Source organism: Mirounga leonina, unplaced genomic scaffold (assembly GCF_011800145.1).
Source record: "Mirounga leonina isolate KUSES-001 unplaced genomic scaffold, KU_Mleo_1.0 Mir_115, whole genome shotgun sequence".
NCBI classification, from domain to species: domain Eukaryota; kingdom Metazoa; phylum Chordata; class Mammalia; order Carnivora; family Phocidae; genus Mirounga; species Mirounga leonina.
Genome location: NW_023270268.1, coordinates 90,780,712 through 90,795,462, shown reverse-complemented (window position 1 = coordinate 90,795,462; position 14,751 = coordinate 90,780,712). Strand labels below are relative to the sequence as shown.

At 42.5% G+C, this 14,751-nt stretch overlaps 1 protein-coding gene across 1 annotated transcript in view; it reads right to left on the bottom strand.

Moving 5' to 3' along the window:
* HGD (homogentisate 1,2-dioxygenase) overlaps positions 1–11,361 on the bottom strand; it is a 44,414-nt gene extending 33,053 nt beyond the window's left edge. Inside the window, exons 1-3 of the mRNA XM_035000072.1 lie at positions 9,051–11,361; positions 3,611–3,682; positions 2,709–2,797 (exon numbers count right to left, since the gene is read on the bottom strand). Of these exons, the coding sequence (XP_034855963.1) occupies positions 2,709–2,797; positions 3,611–3,682; positions 9,051–9,065 (176 nt within the window). The 5' untranslated portion in view covers positions 9,066–11,361. The remainder of the gene's footprint in view (positions 1–2,708; positions 2,798–3,610; positions 3,683–9,050) is intronic.
* Between the last annotated feature and the right edge of the window lie 3,390 nt (positions 11,362–14,751).

Genomic DNA, 14,751 nt, shown 5'->3' with positions numbered 1-14,751 from the left:
TTCCTTCCTTCCTTCCTTCCTTCCTTCCTTCCTTCCTTCCTTCCTTCGTTTTCAAGTTTTATTATCTGCATATGTCAAGGCCTGAGACAAAGATCTCCCTGCCAGGACCCAGACCTCAGGCTTCAGGAAGAGAAGAAGACTCTAATGCAGAAGTCCTGAATGACACCAGGAGAACTGTCTGGAAGTTGAGAGGGACTCTGAAACTCGCTAAGTGGGACCCATGTCCTTTCAGAGGCTATCACTCTGGCAGGGTACAGAATGACAAGGAGCACTACCTCTGACAATGGAAGACCAGACCTGCTTGAACAGGCTGTGGCCCCTGAAGCCCTAGGTCAGTCTACTTCAAAGGGTGGAGTCTGCCTGGCCCCACACTGAACCACTTGGGAGATAAAAGGGCTAGATTTGTCCAGTGTCCATTTGATTCCTCTACTTCTAAATGCTATGATCTCAGACCTTGGGCTCCAGGCTATGAATAAACTAAGCCTCTGCAGCTTCCAGTAGTGTCTGGAGTTAAGGGCACACATGTGTATCTTAGAAGCAACTGTGTGATCCTGGGCAAGTTACAAAAATTCCCTGACCCTGTTTCTCATCCTTATCTCCTAGGATTATTGCAAGGATTCAGCTTATGTATCTAGAATGTCTCACACACAGTTAAGTGCTCACTTACTAGATATGAGTTGAATTGTCTGTCTAACTCTAATCATCTGGATTTTTATGATGGTCCAAATTTTCCACATTCTCTGTCTTGCTTTTCCCCTCTCAGTACCTAAGGGATCAGCTAACTAATCTGATAAAAATTAACACTTAGCAGGTATAATCTCTGTTAGTTTTGTGAGAGCCCTCCACTCTGTGGTTTAAAGGAGGAGTGACTCACTCTAAGAATCCCAGGCTTGCTCACCTATGGATGGAGCCGGTTCTTTCTTTCCCCTTGGGATTTTGAACATTTTCACAAAATTATTGTGGATACCTTTGGAGAGTTCTAAACAGATGGGTGAGCTATGCCTAGTGTCCCTTATTTTTTAGCTGTTTATAAAACTCCCCAGGCAGCACTACATTGCCCTGGTCAGAGATTTAATTCTGATTCAAGGATTCGTGCCAACTTCTTAATGAAATGCCAGCAGCTCCTTTTCAGCCTCCTGGAACAGAGCTAAGCTCCTGCTGGCTGAAGATATCGCTGAATAATGGGGGTAGGCAGCAGAATCTGGAGTCCAGGTGTCCCATTAACGAATGGGCCATAAAGTCAAGAACATAGTCAAGGAGGTTAGGTTGCCATAAATTAGAATGGACAGGAATTGTCAGTGTGCTTACCTTACCTTGACTGTTTGGGATAGCAAAGAGAGGTGATTAAATAGCAATAGAATTAACCCCCGATTTTGGCAAGTATGAGAAACTCTCTCTTCCCTCCATGCACAAAGCTATCAAGAGAGAAGCACTATTGATATGGACATGGTAGCACAGCGCTTGCCATAGCTCACGCTCAGCTCTCTGGCAGCCTCCTAGGCATACCCTGTACTGGAAGGAGAAACTCTGCTGTGGTGAAAGTAATGATGATTGGACAAATTAATGTTCATCGAGCACTCAGCGTGTGCCAGGCAATGTGCTAAGTACTTTATGGGCATTCTTTCCTTTAATCCTCACCACAACTATGAAATAGGTACTATCATTATCTCTTTTACAAATGAGGAACCAGAGGCTCTGAGAGGGTAGAGACTTGCCCAAGTTCACACAGCTGAAAAGAGAAGGAGGCAGGATTCAACTCAGGACTTTACTCCAGAGTGGGCATAATTAACCACCGAAGAGAACAACCTGTCATTTGTGTGGTCCATTGCGCTGTTATACATTTGCTTTTCATTTGCTTTTCATTTGCGCTATTTCATTTGCTTCTCAGGAGGAGTCTGTGGAGGTAAACCCAGTCCCTCCCACTAAGCAGTACCAAACCAACTGCCCTCCTCCCAGATTTCCAATATTAGAAGCAGCCCCTTTCACAGAGGCCCTAGCCTGATATTCCTATAATTTGATGCTACTCGATTAAGCCACAGCACATACTGCCTCCCCAAACCACACATCTATTGCGTTCAAGCTGCCCCATGGGAGTCAATCAAGGGAGTGAGTTCACTGACCTGGCTTGTGGGATTAGAGCAAACATGGAACATGACACATTGTGCTAATGCATGTGCGTGGTTTCCAGCAAAGGCAAATTCCAAAGAGTAAAACCTTATTAATTCAAGCCACAAGGGGCCATAATACATGACCTTTCAACTGCCCAAGCTTAGTTATCCAATATCCAAGAACATAATACTTCATAATACTTCTATCTTCTAAATAAGAGATAGTGAATCATCTGTAATTCTGAGTTAATCATTATTTTTAAAAAAACAAGTAAACCAAAATTGAAAACTCAACTGGACAACCCTTAAGGGAAGGGCAGTTTATTGGGGACATTTCCTTCTGAATACAAGTGAGAATTTGTAAATGGAGCTGGACATGTGTGTTTTCTGGACGTTGTGCAGCCGCTCTCTCACTTTCTTCTACCAGTCACTTGATCCTAACTGGAGACGAGGCCCATCCTCTGATATCACCCAGAGCACAGCCTGTGAAAAGCAGAATCTTGGGCAGCTGTGGAAGGCTATGACCCAGTGTAGGAGCCAGCACTAAGTACTAGTCATAAATCCTACAGTCTACAGGTCAGAATTAACCTAATCCAGTACCTTCTCTTATTTGTGCTTCGTGGACAAGTGAACGCCGATCCTGAGAGCTGCTCAGCATACAGATTGTAAGGGCAGACTTGAGGATTGTTCTAAAACAAAGGAGGCAATAAACAACATCACTTCAATCCGAAAACCATCCCAACCTTCCCAACAAGCAATTCAGTGGGGGAATTCTGTCCTGGATGGGGATGCTCAGGGGCAGTGCACATGACCATCCCCTACCCATACATACTTTTTGTAGCAACTGTTTAGGTGACTTTCCCCGGATTAGAAAAGCAATACATGCATAATGTAGAACATTTATAAAATATAACCCATTATCTCACCAGAAATAAACCAATGTTGACATACTGGTATATTTCCTTCCATTCTTATCCTTCAAAATGGGGATCCAGGGATGGATGATGTGTGTAGTCCTATAATGATCACGATTTTTTTTTTTAGAGGAAACACTATATCTTGAGCATTTTTTCATGCCATAAAAGATTCTTCAAAATTTTTGAAAAAAAATTTTGCTTGCCATATTTTTGCTGTTGTAACCAATGCTAGTATAAATATCTTTGTGGATACATTTTTAGGACTGGTTATTTTCTTATCCCTGTCATATCTTAGGCTGTTCAAGGGGACTACAAGGAAGTCCTCTTAACCTTGAGCCTAGGGGATCCTCCTGAAAGTCCTATAGTTAGTCTTACTATTTCAGATTGGGTGCTTTCCCATAGGTAAATACCATCCCACTTTAACCTTTGTATTGTCATTTTTCTGTATCCTAATTGTCTTAAAGATTTGTGAAACTCCTAGACAATTGCCAGGAACAATGTTGGGTAGAGGCACTTTGGCCTGAGGGCTGGTTATTCATTCCTACAATTCAGAGCTCTCTGAGCTTATATTCTATTCATTCATACCTGTCCTTCTGGCAGGGCACCTGGGCAGCGAGGGTCTTCTGAGGCACATTCGTTCCCAAATCCAGGAATGTACTGCATATGACAAAGACACAAAGACTATCATTAACAAGGTTAAAAGAACATTTCACCACATTGATAGTCTAATGAAAGTAAGAATTTCTATATGGACATGTGTTTGTGTATGATGTTCCATATATACTATGTTTGCTTTGTCTCAGCATGTGGGCCATTCAGGAAAGGAAATATGCTCTGTGTGAATTTTAAAGACTACCAATTAATTGGGAGAAGACTGATGGGTATTGCATAGACTCTCCACCCTTAGCCGTGCTTAGTTGATTTATGGGCTTGTTCTTAATGATCCCACTCCAAGAACAGGTTCTTTAATTCTTTTTTCCACCAGAGAGTTCTGGAAAAGGGAGATAACTCGGGCATCCCCTCAACTCCAGATCGTGGGATCTTGCTGGGCCTGGATGGCATCCTCCCTGAGTGTGGAGCTCCATTCCCCTTCATACTCTGAAATAAGCAGCCATAAAGAGGCATGTGGATCCAATCTACAGCAAACCTTTATTATCTGGTTCACCTATGGAACACTTGTGTATATGTTTCTATTTTTGTGGATACATGAAAATGAAGTTTGAAGATATGAGAGGCTTTCAGCAGAAGTGCCAGACCAGAGTCTGTCCACAATGGTACAATGGCATCTACTTGATGGCCAGCTTTTTTACTCTATACTCGGAGGGAAAAAAAGTTAGGGACTTTCTCAACAAAGCAAAGTATGGGAGCCCCTGAATTTACTCTTATGACACTTAACACAGCTGTGAATTCTTGTTCACCATCTGGCGTCTCTGCTAGTTGATAAGCCCCATGGAACCTGTGACTAGAGCAGTCTTGTTTACCTGAATGTGCTCTGTGCTTGGTTTACCAGAAGGTACGCAAGAGATACCTATTGTTCGACTTAGCCTTTCACTTAGAGCCTATTCTGAGTGTATGTATGCTGCTAAAAGTGGGGTTAGAACCCACTTTTCTCTAACTTAAATATAAAAAAAAAGGCCATTTTCTTCCCAGAGTTGTTCCTAATAAACCTACTTAATTTTAGCCTAGGATAATGAAAGTACAACCTTGCTCAGTGAGTGAAATGCCACCATCTGAGCACATGTCTTTAAGAGATATAAGAAGGGTGTAAGTGGGTGGAGGGTAAGCCCTCCAGAGTTCTCAGCAGCATGGAGAAGGGTGAGCTAAATGCAATATGCCTGGATGTGTAAGCAATGATCAAGCTGGTAACTGCTATACTTGGAAGGAATATCAAATGTGAAAAGTTATGACCTAGAAAGCCATGGAAGTGAAATTATTCCTTTTGCCTCCAGACACATTTTTTTTTTTTTTTTTTTTTTTGTATATTTGAAAATCTGTCAGCCCGAAAAACAATAAGTTATATTATACACGGTTAGGTTAACAGCAGTAACATGCGGTTTGGGCTGATTTCTTTGGGAAATGGCCGAGCGTGCCGCATTCGGGCTCTCCACTGAATTCAGTTTTCTTCTCTCAGAATGGACCTCATGCTCACGGTCAGCGGGATTGAATTTGAGCTGCTGAGAAATGGTAATGACCCCAAATTATCTTCAATTCTGTGGAATGGAGTTTTAGACCAGTCTGTGACTGAAGCCACTGAGCATTACAGCGCCTTTGCTCTGTTCAACTGCCTCATTGTTTCTCTCCGCAAGAGAGGCAGGGAGGTTTGAGTGCTGAGGAATCCCGCCGAATCCTCTCCACGCATGGGTGGGTTTACTTATTAACCTTCCCCATTCTTCCTAACTGCTAGTCTCAGAACAGAGTCCAGGGTTATATATATTTTTGGACCAAGGGAAAAGACACTTAGTATATGTAGTTCTGAAGCATTTGCTTCTGACTGCTTTAAAACATAGAAAAGAAAGGAGAAAGAACAGCTGGTAGTTTGGAAGGGAGCCACCCAGCTCCGAGAGAGGTGTGAGTTCTGAGCTGGTTTCTGCATCTTAGCTGTGGTGCATTGGCTGAAGAGGAGGCGGAAAATGCTGACTCACTCTCCAGTCAGTCGGTTTTCCTAATCCTCGGAGAGAATTACAGATGAGTTTATTAGAGCTTTCAAATGTCATGTCCCTTACTGCCGACGGCATCAGCCTTGAGGAAGCAGTATTCTGCAGCTGCTTTCCCAAAGCGCTGAGATCAAGGGCAGAATCTGGACTCTGCTTGTTTCAGCTGTGAAAACCCAAGCGTTCAACTCCAGCTGGTTCAGTGACTATGTACAAATACACCTTACGCAAGAAGAAAAGAAAATCTAACATTAAGCAAGTGAGTTTGTATGTTTCCTTCAGTCCAGGTTTCTGAATAACTGGATCCAACATAAAAATATGATTTCACTTTTTTTTTTAAAGATTTTATTTATTTATTTGACAGACAGATAGAGAGGGCACAAGTAGGCAGAGCGGCAGAGGGAGAGGGAGAAGCAGGCTCTCTGCTGAGCAGGGAGCCTGATGTGGGGCTCAATCCCAGGACCCTGGGATCTTGACCTGAGCCGAAGGCAGATGCTTAACTGACTGAGCCACCCAGGAGCCCCTGATTTCACTTTTTTCCCAAGAGAACGATCTGAATCTTTTCTAAATGAAAGGAGAATCACAGGGCTCCATGTAACCTCAGTGCCATCGATGGTCTGACAGCCGCCTAGTATACCGCTTTCTAAATCCTCATCTGGTCCCCGGGATATGCTCTGTGTGTCCTAGTAGGCTTATGAGGTGCTCTCTCCCGACTCTGATTCTGGGTAACACCCTGATGGGATGAGCAGATGGTACACCTCACTGCCTTTCACTGGGTGTAAAGGAAAGAGAGAGAAGTCAGGGTGGAGATGCAGTTAGAGCTACCTTGTTCCTGTGGAAAGAGTCCAGTATTTCTAATGAACGGTGTTGGGAACAGAGAACAGAGGTTTGTTGGGAACTTGCAGGTTATTGTGGTAGGCTGAATCAGGACCCTCAAAGATATCTATGTCAGAATCCCTGGGTCATGTGAGGGTTACTTTATATACTCAAAGAGACTTTGCAGATGTGGGTGAAGGAAGAACCTTGAGATGAGTTACCCTGGATTATTTGGGTGCACCCTAGACGTAATCACAAGTGTCTTGGTAGAGGGAGGGAGAGGGAGATGGAGATCTGACTACAGGAGAGGAAAAGGCAGTGCCATGAGGGGAGCGGAGGCTGGAGCGGTGAATTTCCAAGATGGAGAAGGGGTCTCCGTCAGGGACTGAGAACTGTAAGAGAGTATGTGTTGTTTTAAGCCACTAAATTTGTGGTCATTTGTTACAGCAGAAACAGGAAACGAATAAAATGACAGTATTAGTGGGTCCTATCTCTGGCTAATAGAATCACCCCCAGAAATTTGTTAAACACAGACCCAGACCTAGTGAATCAAAATATTTGGTGGGGTGGGGGTGGGCAAAGTCTGGATATTAAACAGCTCTTCATTTTAGAAATGAGGAATCAAGATTTGTAGAAGTGTAGCAACATAAGAACATGGGGTGATCTATTTGAAATTTAATTTTATTATTTTATCTTTTGAATTTTCTTCCCCCAGTTGTGCTGCTTTTATGTAAAATGATTTCATTTGAGGCTTTGTGTTGATATAGCCATTAAAATGAAGAAATAAAAGCTGAGAAGTATATTTTTTGACTTATATAATGTTTATTGATTAGAATGATGCAATCTGGCTCTCCGTATTTGGATTCCTGATCTCTAGAGCTAACCTTTGCTTGTGGAGATTAGACAGCAGGCAGGGAAGAAAGCCTTTGAAATTGAGAACAAAGACCAGCATGCAATTTACATTGGTCTGCCAGTGCTGTGCATTTTAAGTTGCTAAAAATTTCAGCAGGATAGGATTTTAGATATAATTTATTTATAAATGGTAAGGATGTTTCCAACCCCTGCTGAACTTCCCCATAGGATTTTCATCAGGGAACAATTTTTATGCACTCTCCTTCTTCTAAGACTTCAGACACCACCATTGATATGATGCCCTGCCTTATCTATTCTCCCCACCCTACCCACTCCCCTGAGATCCAGATCCATACATCCCACCGTGTCCTGGATATCTCAACTTGGCTGTCCCTGTAGCAGCTCAGATTTAGCTGCAACTCTCTTGGCTCCCAGAACATTCTGGGCTGTCTGCATGTGCCGTACCTTTGCACTCACTGTTTCCTCTGGCCCCCACCTCTTTTCACTTGGCCAATTTCTACTTCTCCCTTAAGACTCAGCTCAGGAACAGCCTCCTTCAAGAAGCTTCTCTTGACCTTACCTAGTCTAGACTGAGTTCCTTTCCGATATTAATCTGTGGCATCACTACTAACGTATCATATTTGCTGAATGAAAGAATGAGAGTTCTTTTGCAGCCTTTCCAACTCTTGGTCAGGCACGAAGATAAGCTCATTTACCTCAGTGTGGAGTGTTTTCAGGATCCCTATCAACTAGGGAAATGTTTGGTTCTTCAAACTCAGCATCAGTTGAAGGGCATTAGGGAAGCGCTTAAACTCTGTCTCCTAAAAGAAGTCTGCAGTATGGCCCACCTGGCTTGAGTCAAAGTTCTGGGCAGTTCTATTCAGTTCCACATGCATGTGTTGAGCCCTGGTGCTGGGTATGGTTTTAGACACTGGGGAAAAAAATCCCTTTACCTGGACTTAAGGCATTCAGTTCATTAGATGCCTCTAAGGCTCCTTTTGGAGCCTGGGATCTGGATTCAGACAAACCAGGTTCTGATCCGGTCTCCATCACCTATAAGCAGAGACCTTGGGCAAACCACTTAATCTCTCCTAACTTTCCTTCCCTTATTGGTTAAATAGAAACAAGTGTGCCTATATCCCAGATTTATTTTGAGGATTACAATATGAGTTAATTCATTAATAGCACATAACCCACACATACTTTTCAAATGCACATTAAATAATAAAAAGGAATTATTTCCTAGAGGAAGTGCTAGGGCTTCTACTGGCCAAGGGCCGATTGTGGGTCCTCAAAATAACTGAATAGATGAAGCAAATCTAATTGGTCGGCTGGAGGCAGTCCAGGAAGCTGCAGCAATGGGAAGATGTCAGGGCGTTGGGCTGGGAAGCAGACAGTGAGAAATGTGTCTGACCATGGTGGAGGGGAGCCCTTATGATGTCTACAGGTTCCCAAGACAATATTTCAAATGAACAAAGGCAAGAGATAGACAATGAAGGCTTCATCTCTTTTCTTTATCGCCTCTCCCTCAACCCCCAGCCCAAGCCTCAGCCATGCCTGTGGACACCATGGCAAAGTCTCTGAACACAGGGGTTTGGAACGGGACCTCGCTAAGTCCTTTCTGACTCTGACACTCTGGAATTCTCGGAAGCTTCCATAGGTTCTGGCTGAAGAAGCCACAGCAAACTTGGCAGAGAGTCTCTTACCTTCAACTCGGCCATTTTCCCTCTGCTGCAGGCGTGATGACTTCAGGAAACGCAGGCTCAGAGAGGGTATGAAGCCAAAATGCCTCTGCTGCTCCTTCAACCCACTCTCTGGATGTTATTCCCACCACTTCACTGTGCTCACTGGTTAGCAGGCAGCTCAAACTAGCAACAAGAATTGGCCAACTGATAACTAGGGAGAAAGTCCAGCATGCTTATTTTCAAACTGCTTACACAATTGCCTTTGGTTTTTGTTAAACCCGGCTGGTTTTGGAAGAGTTTGCAGAGGCCTATCTTCTCTTCATCTGAGGTAAAGATTAGCCAGTTACGTGTTCCAGTGAAAAGAAGGAGACTTCTTACTAAAGACAGAGAATGTAAAGCTCTCCAGGAAAGGAACTGTTGTGTGTGGCAGAGGCTTCCCCACTCAGTCCGGAGTCAGGCCTGGAAGGAAGAGGGCAGGGTATTCACTCTCTGCAGAGCGTGACAGAATGAACTGTGCTTGGACACGGGTGTTTACACACAACTGCTTGAAACAGGGACAGGGGCTAGACGGCATCCGGAGGTGCCTCCAAGGGATGAGCTGGGGGAACTCTCTGGAGCCTGAAGCACTTCACTTAAAGCAAACTGAGGTGTTTACTACTGTTCCTCTTCATTTCTTAAATACATGTAGTGTTTTTATAAATTCTTTAAGAATCCTGTTTTCTAAAACCTTTACCCTTCTAAAAACAGATTGAGATTACTTTCCAGCCACCTTTTCTCTGACTCCCTTGCCCTTCATCGTGGCTCTTCTCCTTAGCCATGGTCAGACATCCACTTCTTGGCTAATTGTATTCAGGAAGAAAGAAACCATATATCGAGTGCCTGTTTGTGCCAGATTTTTCCACAGACATTATCTCATTTAATTTCACAAAAACAATCTTGTAAACTAGGCTTTATGATCACAAACTTAAATGCAACAGACCAGGCAGGAAACATAGGCTAGGTGGCATTTCAAGATAAGACTTCTATATGAAGCTCTAATTTTTAAACATTGGCAACTAGAACAAAGGAATGAAGGAATAGATAAAACCATTGTGGTAGATTGCAACAATGTCCACAATTTTCTCCCATCCTTGTATGCTTGCTCTTTTGTAATGTTGTTGTTGCTGGTGTTCCCAGTAGAAGATGTAGTCTTTTTCTTGCTTCCTTGAATCTTACATTGGTTAAGAGCAAACAGAACACAAGCAGGGGCTTGAAAAGTGCTTGTGCCTTGGGATTTGTCCATTTCTTACTACTTGAGATTACCATGCCTAAAAGCTGGGTTAGTCCCCTTGAGAATGAGAAACCACACAAAGAGAGAGGTTAGGGCATTTGTCCAGCACTAACTGCCAGACGTGTGAATGAGGCAATGCGTCTGCTGGATAATGACAGACATATGAATGATCCCAGGTGAGAGCAGCAGGAGAACCACCAGCAAAGCCCAGTCCAAATTGCTGACTCATAGAATTGTAAGCAAACAGAATGGGGTGTTTTATGCTATTAAGTTTTGGGGTGGTTTGTTAGGCAGTGGGAGATAACGGATACAATAATGTCAAGAACATGCATGCAGGTTTGAGAAGGTTATGGGCTGCCAGTTTAGATCCTCTGCTCCATATAAATGGGTCTAAGTTACCTCCAGAGGTCCCCAGGGTCCAGCATACTGCGGTAGCAGCAGAATGATTTGCCTGTGTATGAGGCGTTAGCAAGGAGGGGGCCAGATTAAGGCAACAAATGACAGGTTGGTAGCAAACAGGGTGGCTTGATGCCTGAGTTCCAGGCAGTTATAGGACATCTCAGCAGATGTCAGCATAGACAGATGACTTCGTGGTACTATGCAAGTTTCCCCGGAATTTATATACACCTTGGAGGAAATGGTATGTGTTGGGGGAGGCCCCAGTTTTCCTGAGGCTGTTTTTGTTATTCCTGCAGTATGCAGACTCAAAATAAAAAATGAATTCAAGAAAAAATATTTCTTACATCTGAGTTTATGAGTTCTTTGGGTCTTAAATCTATCGATCCTGCAAGTTCGTCTTTGGTGGTTAAGGGGAAAAAAAAAAAAAAAATGAATGGGAGTCAATAAAAGACAAGGGAAAAGCTTTACTGCTTTATTTTTCCATAAACTTCCTATGTTCTTTCCACTGAATCAGTTGTGAAGGCAGATTTAAGGAGTGTTTAAGCTCTTTCCTAAGGTGTGGGAGATTTCTGAAAGAGTAAAAAAGTGGTCACAGATCCCTGACTGCATGAAAATGACTTTGAGGGGCTTGAAAATTGAATAACCTAGCACCAAACTTTATGGATTTCTCCTAACTGGCTTAACTGTATTTCCTTTTTCTGTTTTTATAATTGTGATGCAATAAAACAAGTATTTGCTTTGTATAACTACTATGTGCCATACACTGTGCTATATACATACAGGGGATATGAGAATAAATAAAACTCAGGAACCATCTCATTCTGTGTCTGATGGGTTTCCATTTTAGTTACTGTAACCACACATTCATTGCTTTATTTTACAATTTTTGAGAACCTGCTATGTGCCAGATATACAAAAATGACTAACTCAGTCCTGTTCTCTACTAGAGCAGCATGCTGGAGAAGACTGAAATGAACAGGCCATCACAACAGAGAACCATACCTGCTGTGACAGGGAAGGGCCTGGGTGCTATTGGAGGGATTGAGGGGCACCTAGTCCTGAATAGGAGGGCAGGGAAGGCTTCCCAAAGGCGATGATACCTGAGCCAAGTCTCACGGAATGAGTTGGATAGGGCATGAGCAGAGGAAAGAGTGTGTGCAAACACAGAAGAGGAAGGGCAAGTGCATTTAAGAGCTGTGTTTAGGGCAGAACGGAGGCATCTAGTGAGGGAAGACTGGGAAGGGGAGAGTTTTGGCAGACATCTGGAGCAGGGGAAGAGAGGTGCCTTCTGGGCAGGGTGTGGTTTTTAGCATTCAAAAGGACACCCAGCGGAGAGAGCAGGTTGTGTAGGGACAAGGCAAACATATCCTGAGCCAGAACTGAGTCACAGTATCAAAGTCGTGAGCAACAAGAACAAAGATGCTAAAAACCAGGCAGAGGAGGATAGATTCAGTGAACCGATACAGGGAACATATGAGGTGGAGAATTTGAAAAGGACCAGGAATTGGAGACAACAGGTATCTGCTTCTCCCAGATTCTAGTAAAATTAGATTTACACTCTACAGAAGCTCCAGGAGAAAAGTCAGAGACGTTCCTGACTCACAAGCAACAGGGAGTGGAGAGTAGGTCCAAAACCAAGTGTAAGAAGTGATGATGAAAGCTCCAGACTCCTTCTTTCACTGCACTTCCAGAGAATGCTATCAGGAAGTGTTTTACCCTCCAGCTGGGAGCCTGGAAGATTCTTCTCTAGGACAGTAACCTATATTTTGATAAATAATAAATATAAAAGGTAAATTTTTTCTGGAAATACTTCTTTTAATAAGGTGATGTCTCTCCTCTTAGTTCATATACCCATGAATTAATAATTCTTATTTGTAATTCTTATTTCTGGAATAAGACAGGATTCAGCATCATTTAATCTTATTTTTTGGTTTCACAAATGTGTTAAGAAAATTTGTCATACGTAAGTAGATATGAATGGAAGGAATTTTGTTACAGTATCACTTCTCCTTCTAAATTAAATATCAAAAATCAGATAATGATCTATTATTAAACATCATTTTTAATGACCTGTCAACAACTGAGTTAGGTTCTTCTTTAATTTTGTTGCAAGGAAATAATTGGAAACCTGATTGGAAGAGGCTTGGTTACCCAGCTATTGGAATCGCTGACTTTAATTAAATGTTACCCTTTCACTTAGATGTATCTTTTCTAACTCACTCAGAAAGGGTTGGGAAAATAAATATTAGTTTTATACTCCTTCGCCTGTATAATTATTTGTCACAGAAATGTTATTTTGATATTTTGATAAACCAAGCAAGAAGCCTTGCCATGAAAGAATGTGCCGCAGCCTTGGATATTTACCAAAACTCTCTTTGGTTTGTTCTCAGGAACTCTTCCTTGAGAGCTCTGAGTTTTATTTTGTTTTTTTTTAAGTAATTGTGTGAGTGGAACAAAATCCTTAAATAAAACTAATATTTAGAATTGTCCTTTTGTTGGCATCCTAAGACATTTACATTCTGGGGCAATATACCATATTCCTACCATATTCCTACGTAAGTAAGAGGTTTCTTTTCTGTTGTGGGAAAAGGACGATTGTGAAAGCACGCGCAGGTGGGAAGTAACTGGTATCGAGCTGTGTTCACAAGCTGATCAATTTTAACATACATATGCAGATTGATGACCTGGAAAATGATTCCCCTAAAACTATCTGTGCCCATGTACCTCTTGGAGGGGATATTTGTACCCATCCCGGTTGGATGACCACTGATCCACACCAAGAAAGTGGAAAACATTACATCCTGGGAACTGGGGATTGTTACAGGGCAATGCGAAGGAGTGTGACAGGCCTGCAGAGCAATCACTTCAGGATGGATTTGGAGTTATAGTTAGAGGGTCTCCAAGAAACAGATGGAACTGATAGATATACTTGATGGGACTGAGCAAGGTTTTACATCTTTGTTGGGAGTTCAGGGGTTTTGTCTTTGCCCAGTACTTACTGATGGCCTTGGTAAGGCTTAGTGATTAGCCAGCTGAGAAAACAAATGTGGTACACGAGAGGACCGTGGATAAAATGGCAAGGCATCTTATTAGAAATAGATACACCTGGAATGTAGAACATGGTAGTAATAAAAATGGTAGCAGTACATCAGAAACAATCATCTCCTGTCTTGCCGATAGAGGATGTGACAATCATTTCATGATTGCTATGGCATGTATAACCTTGAAAGAGATGAGTGGCTCAGTTCATTAAGGTGAGATCACGGAAAGGAAGCCCAAGGTGAATTTTGATGAGCTGTAAAGGTGCCATTAAGTAGAGAGTCTACATTCCATATATTCTCTGCTTTGCGATATGAGTTTATTATCTTTCCCAAAGTGTGGATCCTGGACTATTTGCATCAGAATCACCCGTTTTGCCTGTTAAAAATACAAAATCCTGGTGCTATCCTATGTACACAGAATTGGGCAAGTGCGGGCAGATGAAATCCCAAGATTTGCATTTTAAAAACTTCTGCGGATTTTTATGCACATTTGAGTTTAAAAGCCATTGCTTTGAGTCTTTACATGGAGGTGCTAATAGTAACTGAAAATCGGACCCCTTTCGGTAGGCTCCCACTCCAGTTTTGCCTCAGGCAAACATACCAGGGAATATTTGAGAGGCTCAGCGCTCTCTCAGGGCTAGATCACCTGGAACATTTCCTCTCCTACCACAGTGATTTAACTCAGTCTGGGGACTACAGAGGAATGAATTTTTTCTTTCTTTCTCCTCCTTCTCCCCAAACAGTATCCTCCTCTGAATTTTAACAGATATTAAATCAATGCAGACGTCCTGTTAGACTTTCAAACTTCTTAAAATAGATGCTACCCCGTGCTTTAAAAATTTCAATTAAACCAACATTTATTAAAAACCCACAGAAGGTCCTCCCTAGGCTGGGTGCTCCGGCATACACTGTTGAAATGGCCACTCGAAAGCTCTGGTCATGGCAGCAATTAGGAGCTCTTCATCTCAGTCTGATGGCCCAGCACATCAGTTCCACATAGTCCATTTTCAGA